Source organism: Garra rufa, chromosome 11 (genome assembly GCF_049309525.1).
Source record: "Garra rufa chromosome 11, GarRuf1.0, whole genome shotgun sequence".
NCBI lineage: Eukaryota > Metazoa > Chordata > Actinopteri > Cypriniformes > Cyprinidae > Garra > Garra rufa.
In genome coordinates this window covers 49,871,126-49,890,234 of record NC_133371.1, presented here as the reverse complement: position 1 = coordinate 49,890,234, position 19,109 = coordinate 49,871,126, and the positions used below count along the sequence as shown (strand labels likewise).

The window sequence follows — 19,109 nt, the reverse complement described above, 5'->3', positions numbered from 1 at the left end:
TCCTACATGGTTTTCTTCAGGATGTGTCCCTTCAGGCCATTAATTGTTTAAGTCACGACTTCACCAGAGCCAACTGTCTAAATGCTGAAGACAGTAGCAAGACTGCTGGAGGATTGACGTCAGCTCTCTGTAACTTTGTTCTTTCCAGTTGGGAAGGAGTCTTTCATTGTTAAGGGCCTGAAGTTTGGGCGTCCCCTCACGTAACACCTGATACAAGCAGGGCCATCGGCTCTGAATCCGGAGTCGAGTCCGGCGATCCAAAGTAATGCCCCGAACAATCTTTTTCGCCCGCAGCTCTCGTAGCGCTGGGAGGTTGAGGCACGAGAAGACCAGACCTCGACTAGGCGACACATCTAGGAACTCGAGGGAAAGGGATTCAAGGGTGTACGAGATCCCTAAATTTCGCAGGGGAACGAGAACATGGAGTGTGAGGGATTTCAAATTAGGGAGTGATTTCGTCAGCGTCTGTAAAGTATTCGGACTGACCCCTTTGAACACCCAAAAGTACTTCAGTTCTAAAATCCGGAGGTGCTGAAACTGAGTGATCAGCGCTACTGATGTCTCAGACCAATCGAAGTGCAGGCGCATTTTGGTAATCCTGGAACAGCTGTGGACGAGTCTAGCCAGGAGAATTTGAAAGTTATTAACCTGGTCCATTTTGGTAATATTGTCTTGATGAGAACTAGAACTGGTGTGGACACGAAGGTCAAGAGGCTCCAGGAGCGTAAATGTCCAGTTCAAGTCTAAATAACTCAGATCCCGGCAATGAACGTTCTCCAGAAGGTGCGACAGGAGCTCGCCCCATTTATTGCACTGGTCCCCTAAATCAAAACTGGCCTTCAGAGTGAGCAAACTAGCCCCACGGGATATAAGATGATGGGTGTAATGGTGAACCCAAGACCTCCAGCGCTCAAACTCTCGGTTGGACACGAGCAGACCTTCCTGGCCCAGATGAAACACCCCACGGCGGGAATAGTCTGCGACTCTCCAGAGCTTTCCGGAGCGCACTAAGCAGCTCCAGCTCGCACACACAAGCGCAGAGTTGCATTTGTCCACCTCACTGAGGAATGAGAGCACATGGAGCTGACATTCCACCGGCAGGGAGTTGAAAGGAAAATAATCTTCATCACCTTTGAGTCTTCTCCTTGTATTAACGGGAACGAGTGCTCTCTTCCTCTGAGGCATGTTTGTCAGTGCTTGGTTAAATCTTCAAGATCATCCTTTTGTCTTGCTCTCTCACTGAGAGTTGGACTGCACCTTACAGAAAACAAAATGTCATTTATAATGTGCATCTCAATAAACACTCTCTGCAAGTTCTTTATGTCAGAAAGTTGCACTCTGATCAAATCGGATAACTCAAGAACCTCTGTAACTAATTCAATTTGATTTGTAAAGCAAATATTTTGTTACACAGCCATATTGGCGACACTTGGATGTAAACAACAGCATGGACTGCATGGTTAATGTACTACTGAATACGATGTTTTGCTAATTTATGGTGTCTAAATCACGGAAAAAATGTGTGGAAGCTGCTAAATCATATGGAGAAGGACTTTATTAAGCAGGGAAGGGTGCAATATTTTAACAAACTAAAGTTAATAGGTGGTAAAGATACGCAAGAGCAGTATTAATTAAGATATCAGCCTAATATTTCACCTACCTGACCGGAAATAATAAGAACAAGCACGAATGTTGTCAAAAGTTTGCACTGAAAATCCTGGTTTAGTTTAGCCAACCACAACTGCCATTTTTTGCATTTGGTTTGTTATAACTTTTGGCAGTCTACAGCACTCTAAATGTTTTTTCTGGTCTGAACGATAGGTACAGGCCAAAACATGACAATAATTGACCATTTTCAGCAGCAATAATCAGCTAAATTTGTATGTTTCGTTACACTCATGATGACACTCTATAAAACACTCTATAAAACAAATGCAGTATTGAAACGTTTTAATATCTGCAGGTCCTCCAGTTGAGAACATACGATTTATGTCTGAAAGATCCACTCAGAATGATTGTTTTAACTAGGGCACCGTTGTAACTGATACAATTCGATTTGTGAAAGAAACCATTCACACTGGGTTCGTAAACTGAATTAAGCATGCTTTAATGTGATACAAGACAAAGCATCTTATGCATAAAACTTATTCAGTAATAAAACATTTTAACGTCTAAGTCTGCAATTTATATATTTCTAACTATAATAGCAACAATATGGAAACACTTGGGATAACTTACCTTTAACATACCAGCGGATTTCTGAGATGTCAAGTTGATATTATTCGCAAATACACTGTAGCACTTTACTCAGAGAGCCTGGTGGAAGAAATAAGACGTGCAGTTTTTTTCAAAAGCAAAATGTACAAACTTGCAAAGCCAGCTAGCGCCTAGTTAGCTTGTCACCGCGGCCTGACATCTTGTAGCGATAGCTGTGAAATTTCTTCAGTTCTAAAGTTCGCTCAGTGGGGTAATTTCACTCACACTATCGTGATAGTCTGCCCGAGCTCTTACTTCAAAAACGCTTTTATTTAGAGAGAATTAGTCCGCACTTTAGAGCAAACTAAGCGGCTAAGCTGTGCTGAGAATCCCTGTGAGAGGCTGTTGTTGTTCTCGGCGGATGACATCATCAGTGTGCGTGCTAAAGCTGAGTGTTTATGGCTGATCCGGGAACAGCTCTGTAGATGTTTCTGTCGATTATTCAGATCGAAAGAACTGGTCCAAGGACAGGCTCAAAATGCTTTTAGATTTCTGCTGTCATTAGTTCCGCATCTAGCGGCAGAGGTGTCATTTTGTCACATTTTGCCATCGCTGCTTTTGTATTTAACGAGTATTTCACACTGGTCACTGTTACAAGTGAAAATAAAATCTAAAACGTATTTTACAGCGTGTGTCTGGTAACGTAATCATACATCACACAGACTGATGATGTGAAGTCCGAATCATTTCAGCGAATCGGTTCTTTCGAACAGTTCGATTCAGTGAACTAATTTAAATCGCCGTTTCAGCTGTTCTTTGACGTCATCCCGTTGTCTCAGCGTGATATGAACGTACCAGTAAATAAATAAAAAAAGAACGAACCAGTAAATGCCACATGTAGGCACAAACCTGTTTAATGTCATGTGTCCCCGTGTTCAGTTTGGTATAGCCATTACAACTAAACTCATACAAACGTCGTTTGGAACCTAAATGTGTTTTACATTAATAGTCCCTTTCTAATAACTGTTTTTAGCTATTCTAAATGTACTTTTTTCGTTATTTATAGAATCCACCTCTATTTTGTATGTGTGTTGATGCAACTGTCATACAGTAAAGTCCTATCAGTTGACATTTCTGATTCTACATTTACTTTTCAATTTGAATCCTTAAATAAATCTTTTTAGTTGTGTAAGGTCATTTTGTTTATGGATCAAAGAATATAATGTGCAGCAAGATTTACAATCTCATCTCAAATGCATATAACAAATGAATTATTCAAATATAACTCGATCTTAAGTTTATTTCTAAATACATACTTTTCTTCTTTTTAAACATATCTGACATTGTTTGACATTTTAGACAGTGGTTTACTGGCTGTAAAAAATACATCATTTTTTAAAAATAAATATTTTCTGTGCAACCGTAACACCTTTTACAAGTTATGTGTCAAATGTTCTGATAGCTCAGTACACTACCAGTCAAAAGTTTTTGAACAGTAAGGTTTTTAATGCTTTTTAAAGAATTTTCTTTTGCTCACCAAGCCTGCATTTCTTTAATCCAAAATATAGCAAATCAGTAACATTTTGAAATATTTTTACACTTTAAAATAACTGCTTTCTATTTGAATATATTTTAAAATGTAATTTATTCCTGATTTCAAAGCTGAATTTTAGCATAATTACTCCAGTCACGTTCCTTCAAAAATCATTCTAATATTCTGATTTGCTGCTCAAAAACATTTAAAAACAGCTGAGTAGATTGTTTTTTTTTTCAGATTTCTTTGATGAATAGTTCAGAAGAACAGCATTTATTTGAAATAGAAATCTTTTGTAACATTATAACCCCCGGTTTCACAGACAAGGCTTAAGCCTTCTAGACTAAAATGTAAGTCTGAGTTGTTTCAACTGAAATAAAATTGCACCGTTTGATCTTAAAATATATCAGTGCCTTTGTTTTGTCTTAAGATGCACACCAACAATTTATTTATTTATTTATTTTTTGTAAGCATGTTTATAAAAATTACTGAATTGTTCTAATTGAACTATGGCCTAATCCTGGTTTAGCCTAAGCCCTGTCTGCGAAACCGGGCCTAAAAGTCTTTATCATAACTTTTGACCAATTGCTAAACAAAAGTATTCATTTCTATCATTAAAACAATATACTGACTGCAAGCTTTTGTATAGTATAGTATATGTTACAAAAGGTTTACTGACCTGTTTTAAATATTTATAATAATAATAATAAATGTTTGAACAGCAAATCAAAATCTTTTGACTGGTGTTTTTTTTAATGTCTATTTGTTGTTTTATTTTGTCTAGTTGTTTTTATTTATTGAGCTTCAGTGTAAATATTTTTTAAATCAGTGACGATAATTTTGAAAAACATTGACTTTGCTCTACTGTCATTAATTTACAACAACAGACTTGTGGCACAATACTCAGTATATCTTAATTACTAAAATGTTAGTTGTAATTACTTGCATAAAATACATAACTGGTGTATAAGCTTCTAAAAAGATATTACGTTTCATACAAGTTTTCAATGCTAAAAAAATTCTGAAATATATTTTGCAATACATTTATTCTCTAGGACTTACAAAAATACTTTGTTTTTCTCTGTTCCATATACACGCTCATGTTATTTGTCTTAGAAGTTGCTAGAATAAAGTTTAAAGCAGAAAAGTGTACATTTGTGAGAGGCGATGGTGCGGTGGGATGCTGTTGCAGCTCCACGGAAACACAAGCGCACTGAGCCGCAAGTGCACATTTAAAGGGGTACAACAACAACGCTGTCTTTGTATACATCTGAGTTTGTCGAGGCGTTTATAGCGCTTGTTCACCATCCAGACACCTTTTCTTTGCCCGATGGTATTGTATGGACAGTTTGGGGGGTAGTAAGAAGGAGCTAGCGTCAAATTAGCGCCGATTATTCAAACATTTTGGGTCTATTTCTTTCCGAGGCGGCTCGGTTGTCCTGTCGTCTCTGTTGATCTGGAAACGGCAGCCATCTTGAATTTTAATGTAATATTTTCGGACAATTTTTGGCATTATGACATTTTTGGATCGCAGTGGACTTTGCTGATGGACTAACCTTAACACAGAAGGGAATAAAGTGAGTATTTCGCGTACTGCGTGCTTATGCCAACCGAGATCCCTCCTGCTCAGGGCTTTTCCGGGTGTCGCCTAGCAATCTCGCAGTTAGCTGCACGGTTAGGCCCAGTGGGATAAGTTAGTCATTTTATCATCGGTTAAAGTCAGTATCTTTTACAATAATCTCTGAAATAAAATTTATGAGGTGTAATCATGAGCTTGTGTTTATTATTACAGTGCTGGAATATCCGTCAGGAACTCTGTTTTGCAAATGCTCTGCCGGTTCGGCGAGCCTCATTGTTTTGTTAGCTCGATGCTAAGCTAGTTAGCGTTCATCGAATGTTTACTTTAACGGCTAGTTAAGGCTGTTAGCCTCACATTAAGCGACACAATTCGTTGTATTAACACTTTAAAGTCATTATATCATCTAAACATTGCGTTTAGGTGTTAAAAAAACACTAATTTGGGGTATAGGCTTAAATCGGCGTTAATGTGGTTTGTGTTGGGATTTAAATACACCGTTGCTGACATGGGAGTGCTTTAGCCACATTGGAGAAGTATGTAAGTTATCAAATATATTTTATGTATAACATTACATTTGTTAAATATTAATCAATGCGGCATTATTTAGAAGACAGTCTCGATTGTGAATTCAAGGTTTGTAGTTTAATTGAAGGCAGGTTTTGTTGTTTCCAATAGCATCCAGGGAGTGGCGCTCTATACGCAAAAATATTTGAAAACACTTTTTTTATATTCATTGCATGCTAATCATGCGTTAAACCGCTAATATGATTGTTGAAATTTCTAAAATACATTTGTTTATTAGCAGAATATAATACTAATGTATTGTTTTGTATAGGTGAAGTAACACTTGAAGAAACAAGTGAAGTTTGATTTGGAGTATCCTGGCAGATAAGACGACAGACCAGGCTTCAGCCCAGTGGTTTCTGCTGTCTCCTTGTTGAATGGTTTCTCAGAAGCACACAGAAGCTCAATGCGCCTTCTTCAGACCGCCAGCTGGTATGAAGTAGATGGGAGAATCCAAGAACATGGTGCTGAATGGCAGGAGACATGGCAGCAGGTTCTCCAGTAATCAGCCCGTAAGCAAGTCCAGGCTGCAAAACACACAGAGAGCCCATCTACGTCAAAGCAAGGGCTCGCCGAGTGGTAGAAGATGCAGTCGACGTAAGTTCATTGCTATACCATCTTATCAGTTTGTTTGATTTTTTTCTTTACAAATGCAGCATCTTGGTTCTGTTCTCAATGGTAATCTGTGCTGTGTCCTCTAACAGGTTGTGGTGGGGCGCCCCCAGAGGTAGAAAGGCGCCATGTCCCCTCATCGGGAATGACTGCCAAGGAGTTGTGTGAATATGATGATCTGAGCACCAGTTTGATCTTGGATCCTTACCTTGGCTTCCAGACCCACAAGATGAACACCAGGTGTGTTTCTAGTTTGTTAAATTCAGATTCTTTGCGTCTGCGGTCAAGAAGCTTGTCGTTTATGTTAATGTGATGCTTCTTCTTAGGTTTCGACCAATTAAAGGGCGGCAAAGGGAGCTGAGGGAAGTGATCGAGCTTTTTAAGAAGCATGACAACCTGGAAAAAGCTTTTCATTCTTTGACCGGTGGTGACTGGACGAGACATCACTTTCTCAACAAGACCAAGTCTCAAGAAAAGCTGTTCAAAGCACATGTAAATGATACATTTTGAAAGATCTCAATTCTCAATGACACTTTTTTTTTTCTCAGGTCTATATTACTACATAAACAATGTTTATTAAATATTGAATTAAATATTTTACACATTTTTAAGAAAAACCTATTTTCTAAACAAAATAGTAACATTTTATATTAATAATTATGTGAATATTAAGTAATATTTATTGAATATTTAAAATTATAAAAAGTATATATTTAAATTTGTATTATTTGTATTTACATATTTGCTCCAAATTGTTTAGTGTTAAATATTCAGTTACATATTTAAATATAAATATTAAATGTAATTTTTAAATGATTCTGTTAATATGTAAAAATGTACTATTTGTATTTTACCTATTTGCTGCATATTAAATAGCCTAAATAGCCTTGATGCTGGCATGGTGTTAAAAAGGGAATAAATAAATAATAACCAAATTGAAGGATAACTATTGCCAAAAATGCAACCTGGGCTGTTTTTTTTTTTTTTTTTTTTTTTTTTACTGTAAACGAGACAAACATATATCTAAAAGCATAATTACAACAAACGAGCCGTTTTTGAGATTGACCGTGATTTCGTTTTGTTGTCAATGGCCGGTGAATGGGAAAACTAGGGGCATAAATTTGAGCCCATCAAAATCGATATTTTTACAACACTAAGAAGGCTCGACAGACCATGAAATTTTGCTCGAAGTATAGCCTGGGTCTCTACACATGAACTCGAGCATTAAGAACATTGTTTGTGTACACAGAGTTTACTAAAAAGAAAGGTTTTGAACAACTCACTTACACTGTTTGGGTTTCCGCTCACAGCCGTCTTGCCAGCCAAGAAGTGTCGATCTCCAAATGCGAATGAATGGACTCCATAAGACGAAATATTAGGCTTATATGAGGCTCTTTTTACAACTAGAAGGTTAATATTGTTTTTCACTTGCGACAAAACAACGAATTAGCCGTGCATTTATATGGAAATATGCTTTAGGAGCTATCCATCCTCGCATTCGGAGATCGACACTTCTTGACTGGCAAGACGGCCGCGAGCGGAAACCCAAACAGTGAAAGTGAGTTGTTCAAAAACTTTCTTTTTAGTAAACTCTGTGTACACAAACAATTTTCTCAATGCTCGAGTTCATGTGTAGAGACCCAGGCGATACTTCGAGCAAAGTTTCATGGTGTGTCGAGCCTTTTTTTTTTGTACAATATATTTATTACTTTTTTCCGTTTGCATATCACAACAGATTGCACAGTTAAGAGTGTTTCCCAAGTCTCTGTTTAGACCATAATACTACCCTACTCCCTCAGAGCTTGTTCTTGTTGTAGCAGACTGCCAACATTTACATTGTACTTTAGGAAGTTATTAAAAGGTCTCCAGATATCTTCAAACACATTTTGTTTCTTTTTGACAATGTATGTGATCTTTTCCATTGACATATACAACACCATTTCTTTAATCCACTTTCCAATTCTAGGTTCATTTATATTTTTCCAATTAAGAGCAATAATACGTTTAGCTTGTAAAGTACACATTTCTATGAATCTGACCTCTTTGCTTTGTAAGAGAGGGCTGACAGGATATATACCCAGGATAAAAATCTTAGGATCCAGTGGTAATTTCTTTGATAAAATTTGGTCAATCATTTCAATAATACCTTGCCAAAAGGGTTTAACTTTCACACATTCCCATATACAGTGGTACGTGTCGAGCCTTCTTAGTGTTGTAAAAATATTTATGCCCCTAGTATTCCCATTAACCGGCCATTGAAAACAAAGCGAAATCACGGTCAGTCTCAAAAACGGCTCGTTTGTCGTAATTATGCTTTTAGATGTATGTTTGTCTCGTGTACAGATTAAAAGAAACAGCCCAGGTTGCATTTTGGCAAGTTATCCTTTAAATGTTTAGTATTAAATATGTAAACAATATATTTTCATTAATATTGTTTAATATTTAATTAAATATTTCAAATTGTACTATTTGTAGTTACATATTTGCTCCCAATTAAATGTTTAGTATTTAATATCATATTAAATATTTAAATAATTACAAGTTTAATGTTTATTCATAAAATTAATATTAACATTTGTTTTAATAGTATTTGTATTAACATATTTAATATTTTTTAATCATATTAATTTTAACATATTTGTAATATTTGTTTGCTTCAAATATTTAAATATGAACATTAATTTCATATTGAATGATAAAATTAATATCTTAAATTGTATTATGTATTTTACATATTTGCTCTAAATAAATGTTTAGTATTAAATGCTAAATTACGTGTATACAAAATTAAGTTTAATAATTATTAATAATATAATAAATATAAATATTAACATTTAATAGTAATATTTGTTTGCTTCAAATGTTAACATTAAATGTAATTTAATATTTAAGAATTAATATTGTTATTTAATATTTAATGAAGTTAATAGTTAAAATGATACAATTTGTATTTGCATATTTGCTCCAAATACTTATTAGTATTTAAAAATTAAAATTGACTTTTAAAGAATCATTTAAACGGTTTATGCATAATGCAATATTTAAATATTAAAAGCTTGTTTATTATTTCATTATGCATTTAATAAAAATGTTTCTTTGCTACAATGTTAAAACTAAATATACTGTTTGTGTAAACACATTTGCTTATTCATGCAATGTAATATTTACATATCTAAATTTTTTTTCCCTCTCATGTCCTGGTAGGTGTTTGTTTACCTACGCATGTTTGCTTCAGACAGCGGCTTTGAGATCCTTCCTTGCAATCGCTACTCCTCTGAGCAAAACGGAGCCAAAATTGTAGCAACAAAAGATTGGTGAGCTCACGTTTTTACGTAATCAATAAATCATCAACTTAATTTGATTGTAGTTTTCATCATGTATTTTTACTGTGCACATTACAGGAAGAGGAATGATAAAATTGAACATCTTGTGGGCTGCATTGCTGAGTTGTCTCCAAGTGAAGAGAGGATGTTGCTTCGACATGGAGAGAATGATTTCAGTGTCATGTACTCTACACGCAAAAACTGCGCGCAACTCTGGCTTGGACCTGCGGCTTTTATTAACCACGGTATTACAGTCACACCAGATCAATAAATGATGTAATTTCACTGAGGTATGTTGTGGTAGTAAATTTAAGGTGTTTAATGTTTTTTTACAGATTGCCGGCCAAATTGCAAGGTAAGGTCATATGAGGCTGGACTCTGCTTTCTATAAAATGAAGACTAACTTGAAGATTAACTGAGAAATTAAAAATTAAATTTTGCTGATATGTGGTGTGTGTTACAGTTTGTGTCAACAGGCCGAGATACAGCCTGTGTGAAGGTTTTGCGGGACATTGAACCGGGGGAAGAGATCTCCTGTTACTATGGAGATGGATTCTTTGGAGAAAACAATGAATTCTGTGAATGCTATACTTGTGAAAGGTATCATGCGCTGCATGCCTATAGTTTCTCGTGCTTATTTCAATTCAGCAGTTGGGAATGAATGAATATAACAGCATTTTGTATTGGAAGGTCATTTTAGAAGCGGTTACAATGTGTCGTTCTATTGAAATAATGCTCAAGTAGTAGTTTAAACATTTAAATACTAGGAACTAATGTAATATTTAATTGAATTTAAATTAATGTAATTTTTAATGCATACATATTAGTAAAAACATTTGAGTATAAAATTTATATGTAACATTTCACCATTTATGCATACTAGCTACAAAATTAAATATTAATAATAATTACTATTTTTATTATTACATTTACTAATATTAAATGTAATATTTAAACATTAAAAGATAGTTTACTTAATATTAAATTGTAAATTAATATTAAAGGGTTAGTTCACTCCAGAATTAAAATTTTCTGATAATTTACTCACCTTTATGCCATCCATGATGTCTCTCTTTCTTCAGTCGAAAAGAAATTAAGGTTTTTGAGGAAAACATTCCAGGATTTTTTTTTTTCCATATAGTGGAGTTCAATGCAAGCCAACAGGTTGAAGGTCCAAGTCGCAGATTCAAAGGGCTCTACATGGTTCCAGCCAAGGTGTCTTTTCTAGCGAACCATTGAAACGTTGACGAAATTATCAGCATTTTTTCACCAACAAAAACAATAAATATATCAAAACAAAAACTCGTTTTGAAAGATTCATTCAGAAAAAATCTGTGGTTAGGAGGCTGGCATACATTAGCTGCACGTCTCATAAAACTTTTTAAAATGTCAATATCTGGGAGTAAGATATACACAGACATTTGATGACGCAAAAGAGAAGTCAGTTTGGTCCAGTTTTTTTGAGCGCAGACACTGAAGCAGCATCTCTCACACACGCACGAGTACTCTATCGTGTCTCATGAATAGAGAAATGCACACAAAATTATGATGAATTGTCCGGTTTGACGAGTATTCATGTAAACGCTCTTGGTTACGTCTTAGGTGAACGTAAACAGTTGGGAGATTATCAGACAAGTATTAGTATATTGCATCCGTGCATTCGGTTTTAAAAGGACAGCTGCCTAATTTAGGTGCTATTGTCTGTGGATGTTAATCAAGCAACAAAAGAAAGTCAGAAAATAATTAGCCTATATAACAAATAGCATTTAATTGAAAAAAGACCATGTTCTTGTTTCATTTAATCTTTTGAACCTGAGTACACAGATGAATAACTGCGTGTGACCTTTCGTGAAGTCGTAGACGTGCAATACAGAGCTGGTGCAAGATGAGCATTTGTAGTTAAGAACGATAGAATGTATTTATATATATTTTTTTTAAGTGACCGATCATGTTTGCTAGATAAGGCTGTTATTCCTCAGCTGGGATTGTGTAGAGCCACCTGAAGCTGCATTGAAACTGCAATTTGGACCCTCAACCCATTGATCCCCATTGAAGTTCACTATATGGAGCAAAAACCTGGAATGTTTTCCTCCAAAACCGTAATTTCTTTTAGACTGAAGAAAGAAAGGCAAGCATCTTGGATGACATGGGGAGAGTAAATTATCTGAAATTGTTTTTTTCAGGAACTAATCCTTTAACATAATAATATTAAAGGGGAAATTTAGGTTTTATTTAAACGTATTTGCTCCAAAAATCTGTTTGTTAAATGTACAGTTTAATGTTCCTTTCAGACGCGGAACTGGAGCTTTTAAGTCAAAAGCAGGCTTGCCTGTGGAGACTCCGGTCATCAACAGCAAGTATGGCCTCAGAGAGACAGACAAGCGTCTGAACAGACTGAAGAAGCTGGGCGAAAGTTGCAGGAACTCTGACAGCCAGTCTGTCAGCTCCAATGCCGAGGCAGACTCTCAGGAACCAACCACTGTACAAACATGTGAGAGACCTGTAAAACTAGACCTTTGATACTAACAATGCCGTTACAGCTCAAGCTCATCATTTCTCTTCCTTCATTTTTTTTTCCAGCATTACGCAAGAGGACTTCGCAGTCCTGTGTCAAAAAGCACGGAGAAGCTAAAGCTGTAACAAGACAAACTCTGTCAAGCACTCCTTCTTCTACCTCATCCTCAAAACGAAGTCAAGCGAATATTTCAAGTTTACCAAAGAGACTTAAGTCAAAGCCCACACAGCCTTTGCCGAAAGGAAGACGACGGTGTCGAGGCTTATGGACAAAACCTAGCCGAGGGAGCGCCAGTGGGAATCTCAAGGAGTCCTCCAGACGAGACACAGACAGACGCAGCTCTGGAGGCAAAGGCGGTGTATCGCACCCATCAGAAAACAATCAGAGCTCTTTGAAGGGTGCTTCCCCTTGCAAGGACAGCATACTTTGCCCTTACAGAACTCGTAGGTCCACGAGGACCTCTCTCGGTGCTCAGGGGGCTGATGGCACGCAGGCATCAGGTCAGCCGTCTAGCCCAGGCATAGACCTCAAGCCAGAGCCTGGAGAGCTCATTCCCGTGACGCCGGGGCACCAGATGAACACCCCTAGTTTGGAGACCAGCTGTCCTAAGAAAGGGACGTGTCCCAGACGCAGGAGGTCGATAAAACAGGAAGACTCCGGCTCCTACGGCGAGTCCTTCCTCCAGGAGGGCGTGCCCGACCTGCGGCACGCGGTTCGGGCTGCAGATGTAGCAGACTGTGGGAAGGTGGTACTCGGCCTGCCGGACCGCCACCAGCACTACAACGGCTCGGCTAAAAGCAGCAAGGCCCTGCGCCGAGGCAAGGGCAAGAAGAAGCGGCAGATCACGCGCTACGACGCCCAGCTGATTCTGCAGAACAACTCAGGCATCCCCAAGATAACACTACGCCGGCGTCGAGACAGCAGCAGCAGTAAGAACGAGGCCAGAGAGACCAACCCCTCCAGCTCCTCCAAAATCAGCATCAAGTTCAGCAAGGAGCACGAGAAGGACCGAAGTAGCTCGTACGTGGCCAAACTGAACAACGGCTTCAGCCACGGCCCCCACAGCAGCTCCACCAAGCTGAAGATCCAACTGAAGCGGGAGGAAGACAGCACGGGTTTGCATCGCGCCTACCCGGAGGACGTGACCTTGGGGGATGTTCTGGATCACAATGCAGACGCTCAGGTAGGTCAGAACATGGAAGTGGAATCGCTGTCCTCGGAGGACGAAGAAGAAGACTACTTTGATAACGAGGATGATTTCATCCCGCTCCCACCAGCAAAACGTCTGCGCCTCATCGTGGGCAAAGATTCCATAGACATTGACATTTCCTCCAGACGACGAGAAGATCAGTCCCTCAGACTCAATGCATAAGCTGTGTAAATATCCATTGTTTCAATCATGTTCATTTTGAACATATGTAATTTAAATAGAAAATGCAAATGTACAATTAAATCATGGCAAAATATCTTTCTTTACCTTTTAGTGATGGCACTTCTTTATTGTTTCCTCACTATGAATATAAATATTGTAGAAAGTGTACAGGTTATGTATGAATTCTATCCGAGTCTGATAATGTGCAGATGTTCGTTGGCATTCTGTCCAGCTTAACTGTTTTATTCCATAAACCTTCTTGGCTTTGTTTGCAAGACGTTAATCTACTTTGGAAACATATGCATGGTTTCGCCTCAAAAGGTTGACACGTCATATTCCGACAACAGTGTTCCCATGCACAAGAATCACATGCGTCTCACGTCTCGCTCCTCAGCTTGATCTGGCTTAAAGGGAATCGTTGAGCAAACAAACGTGCAGAGGAGCTCAAATTTATACAGATCTCTCCACTTCTTTTGTATCAAAATACTTTTTATCATGTGTCCGATTTTTTGGCCATGGAAGGCCGTGGTGCTCATTGTGGTGGCCTGGTGCTGGTCCATTAAGAATATTGGACGATTGAATTCTTATTCTGTGAACGTCAGACCCTTTTTGTGTGACCTTGGAAGTCCATAGAGAAGCGTGCCTACGGATAAAAGTCCTCAAGAGATAAGTTGTACTGAAACATCATCAATCAAGAATCTGTTTTCCTAAATCATGCTCATTGTGGTATTCAGTACATCTAATTGACTTTGTGGCTTCGTGTGCATTTTGTGCTCTGCCTAAAAAGGATAAAAACAAAAAAAAAATGCTAAGGTATTCAAAGCTGTTGTTTGTGTTTCCATTGTTGATCCTATAAGTAGGCAGCTGCCATATTAGGCTATTTTTATTTGTACCTTTTTTCCTATCTTTTCTTTCATTATATACTTTACATTCTGTAGTGTCAAAGGTCTGCCATCTGTGGGCTTTTAAGAAGCCATCAGCTTCTTATCCTAATGATCACAAAACTCCTATGGTCTCAAGCTTACAAACTGACTTTTAAGAGCATCATGACAGTAACAATGTAGGATGTATACATAATCTGGGGGCATACTGTTCACTCTGTATATTCTGGGACTTGTTTTTATTTAACTGTTTTAAGTACTTGAAAACTATAAAACTCATTTTCAAGATACTTTTTGTCTGGTGTCATTATTAGAAGTCAAAATGTACATACACCTTCCAGAATCTGCAAAATGTTAATTATTTTACCAAGATAAGAGAGAGCATGTAAAATGAATTTTATTTTTTATTTAGTACTGACCTGAGTAAGATATTTCACATAAAAGATGTTTACATTTAGTCCACAAGAGAAAGTAGTAGCTGAATTTATAAAAACGATTGTTAACGATCCACTGATGTGTTTTTTGTTTAGTGATAGTTGTTCATGAGACCCTTGTTTGTCCTGAACAGTTAAACTGCCTGCTGTTCATCAGTAAAATCCTTCAGGTCCCACAAATTCTTTGCATTTGAACCCTTTCCAAAAATGAGTGTATGACGTTGAGATCCATCTTTTCACACTGAGGACAACTAAGGGACTCGTATGCAACTATTACAGAAGGTTCAAATGCTCACTGATGATTCAGAAGGAAACACAATGCATTAAGAGCCGGGGGTGAAAACTTTTAGAATTTAAAGATCAGGGTAAATTTAACTTATTTTGTCTTCTGGGAAAAATGTACGTATCTTCTGTAGCTTCTGAAGGGCAGTAATATATGAAAAAAATATATGATATTTAGGCAAAATAAGAAAAATGCACTTTTCATTCTGTTCAAAAGTCTCTTAAAATTTTCTTTCTGAAACATCAGTGAGTTGAATCTTCTGTAATAGCTGCATATGAGTCCCTCAGTTGTCCTCAGTGTGCAACGATGGATCTCAAAATCATACAGTCATTGTTGGAAAGGGTTCAAATACACAAAAATGCTGAAAAAACAAAGAATTTGTTTTAAATAAAGTGAATTTGGAGCTAAGAGTACCATAACATCATATTGTCACCTTTATATTTTTTTAGAGTCAGTTCTACCTTTTGAAGTTGCATTGCAGACATTTTAAATTGTAATAAAGAATTTGAATTACAATAAAGAAACAAGCATGCAAAGGGTGTGGAATATCTAGAACTATGGACTTGTTTTCACTTAAAGTTTACAAAAAGCAGTTTATTCTGGGCTTATTTTCAGAAGTTATTCGTGTTTCCTGGTTTTTGGTCCCCATAGTGCATCTGTCACATGTGCTGGAGACGAGGAGCCAGGGAAAGCAGGAGGAGACCCAAGGTAGCAAATAACACACTATATATTTGAATAAACTAAACAAAAGCCAAGGGGAACACAAACACGTCGCAACTTTACAAACAAAAACCGAGGCGCAAGACAAACACATAGAGATATTATCACCAGACAATGGGAGTGAGAGACTAAAGACTATTTATACACTGAGACAGGAGAGTGGCTACAAACGAGCAAACAAGGGGAAGTACAAATATGGGCAAGACTGAACCAAACTAATACTAGCCAATGGGGGGAAACAAGGACTAAACCAATTACATTAGAAACACAGGGGGAAAACACTAGGAAAACAGAACAGAACAAGACACAATCCTGACAGCATCTTTGAGTATCATTTAGGTCATTGCCTAATTTCTGTAGCCTGGAACAAATTTTTAATTGGTGGGTCTTCTCTCCCCCAGGCCCAATAAATAAGTTATTCCAGTGGTTTTCAATCCATGTCTTGGGGACCTACACATTGTATTCATTATCTTCGTTATCTAACACCTCATTCAGGCTCCATGAACAGTTTAAAAAGCCTTACCACAGAGGAATACAGTGTCCCTCATAACAGCACTGAGAGAAACATTACCATTGTCCACATTTGGGTGTGTATTTTTATTTTGTATTACAATGGTGGCCAAAATTATTAGAACACTAGTATTTTCACCAACTAAAAAATTGCTTTAAGTCAGTTATTTCTATCTGTTTGCTGTAATGTGTAAATAGGAAGTATCAGTTTACATTTCCAAGCATTTATTTTGCAATTAATTGTAACAATCCAGTGCGATTTTTGTTTGCACAAGGAGTCTGACAACAGCCAGTGCTCCACACAGAGATCTGATCTGATCTCAGTCTGTCTGAAATGACACGAAGAAACAGAACAAACTGAGACAGACTAAATCCAGAAGAACTGTGGCAATGTCTCCAAGATGCTTAAAAAAACCTACCTGCAAAACTACAGTACTGTTAAAAGTTTTAGGCACATGCTGTAAAATGAGGATGCTGTCAAAAACAATGCCATAAATACATTTTCTGTGTCAATTAACTTCTATTAACTAAATTAAATCAACATTTGGTGTGACCATCCTTTGCATTTAAAGCAGCTTTTGCACTAGGTGTACTTATACGCATAATTTTTCAGGTATAGCTTGAAGCATCTTGGAGATGTTGCCACAGTTCTTCTGGATTTAGTCTCCGTTTCAGATCTCTGTGTGGAGCTATGGCTGTTGTCAGACTCCTTGTGCAAACAAAAATCTCATTGGATTATTACAAATAATGGCTAAATGAATGTTTGGAAATGTAAACTGATGTTTCCTACTGACACATTACAGCAAATGATAGAAATAGCTGACTTTAAACCATTTTTAGCTGTTGAAAATACTAGTGTTATTATAATAATTTTGACAACCACTGTAGATGGCTAGATATATGTACTACAATATTTTATTGACTTCAAATGTAACCTGTTTCTTCCTCATTTATAAAAAGCGACTTTATTTATTTCGGTATCGGTTATATTCGAAAACTGTTTGGTCATATTTTCCTTTCATTTACGTCTCACTGATTAACCTAGGTTTTGTCTTGCATAATAAAATTGCATAGCCAACATATTTTCCTTCTATCCACCACAAAACACTAATCTAAGCAAGCTAATATCCGACTAGTTTCTTAGTATGTTTGACTATTATTGTGCGTTTTTCCTGGAGTTTGCGCCACACGAATCCTTCAAATATTTAACCACAATTAAGTCGGTTTAACCATAACTGGTAAAGCTGCCGTTTTATTTACAGTCAAATGGCGGTGGGACGGTGTTGTCCGCTCGTCGTGGTGTTCATGACTAAATGCGTTCCGTCAGAGTCATGTGACTACAGAAGACCACTGTCCGGAACTCTAGACAGACCCAGGATCTCACATGGTTTACAATTAGACCAGAAACGTGTGGAACGACACGTCCAAACCGCATCCTAAACCTAAAAAAGGACTCCCTAGGAAGGGAATCCTCTTCTGCTTTAATTAAACAAGGAAGAAGATCAAGCAGCAAACTAGACATGAACCACTTTGAGTATATTAACTGTTTTATTAAACCAACTCATTAAGAAAAGTTTTTTCCAATACCTTGCAATAAGCCCATATAGTTATAAATAAATATACACTAACAGTCAAAAGTTTTTGAACAGCACGATTTTTAATGTTTGTTAAAGAACTCTTTTCTGCTCACCAATTCTGCATTTATTTGATCAAAAGTACAGCAAAAACAGTAACATTCTGAAATAATTTCAAAATGTTTTCTATTTGGATTCTTTTAAAAGTAATTTATTCCTGTGATTTCAAAGCGGATTTTTTAATCATCATTACTCCAGTCACATGATCCCTCAGAAATCATTTTAATATGCTGATTTGCTACTCAAAAACATGTTTTATTATTATCATGATGTTGAAAACATCTTTAGTCTTTTATGATTCATTAGAACATCATTTATTTGAAATAGACATCTTTTGTAACATTATAAATGTCTTTATCATTTAGCATCATTGCTAAATAAAAGTATTCATTTCTATAAAAAATGTAGCTACCAAAAATGTAAGAAAATATATTTAATAATGTACACGGTTTATCCCACTACACAGGTGCAATTTGTGTCCCTGGTTTGTAAAAATGAAGCTTACTTGTAATTTTCCATCGTCCCTTGCCATATTAGGAAATATGAACATTTTGATTAAAGCAGAATAAAGCGATGCAGAAATTAGCTTGTTGTATAGCCCATATTAAATATAGTTGTTGTTGTTTCTTTAATGTAACAGAACGTTCAGTATTTCAGTAGCCTTAGAATAAAACATTATTTTCCGGATTTTTTTAATATTCTAAAAGTATTTTATAAACCACATCATTAAACTGTAAATGACCTACATTTATTGAATACAAAACGTGAAAGCGGTGAGTAATCTGTGTTTCTAAGGCATTGTTTACTGATGTCGTAGTTCGGGTTTGGAATGAAGGGGACGTGACTCTGTTGTCCAATCAGAGAGGAGAATGGGTGTGGTCGGGTGACGTGAGGTCAAACCCACTCGACTTCAACATACTGCGCACGAATAAGCGCGTCTGAATCAGTCTGT

The 19,109-nt window shown here is 36.9% G+C and overlaps 2 protein-coding genes across 2 annotated transcripts; one reads left to right on the top strand and one right to left on the bottom strand.

Annotated features, from left to right (window-relative positions):
• LOC141346095 (uncharacterized) lies at nt 1-2,601 on the bottom strand. Its single transcript, XM_073851008.1, has 2 exons — nt 2,239-2,601; nt 1-1,257 (listed from the first exon to the last, which is right to left on the bottom strand). The coding sequence occupies exon 2, from the start codon at nt 1,183-1,185 to the stop codon at nt 61-63; it is 1,125 nt and encodes a 374-aa protein (XP_073707109.1). The 5' UTR covers nt 1,186-1,257; nt 2,239-2,601; the 3' UTR covers nt 1-60.
• A 2,477-nt stretch (nt 2,602-5,078) lies between these two features.
• LOC141345740 (histone-lysine N-methyltransferase KMT5B) lies at nt 5,079-13,965 on the top strand. Its single transcript, XM_073850634.1, has 10 exons — nt 5,079-5,307; nt 6,145-6,470; nt 6,578-6,725; nt 6,812-6,977; nt 9,690-9,799; nt 9,887-10,053; nt 10,144-10,163; nt 10,272-10,408; nt 12,100-12,299; nt 12,389-13,965. The coding sequence occupies exons 2-10, from the start codon at nt 6,317-6,319 to the stop codon at nt 13,693-13,695; spliced, it is 2,409 nt and encodes an 802-aa protein (XP_073706735.1). The 5' UTR covers nt 5,079-5,307; nt 6,145-6,316; the 3' UTR covers nt 13,696-13,965.
• The last annotated feature ends 5,144 nt before the right edge of the window (nt 13,966-19,109 follow it).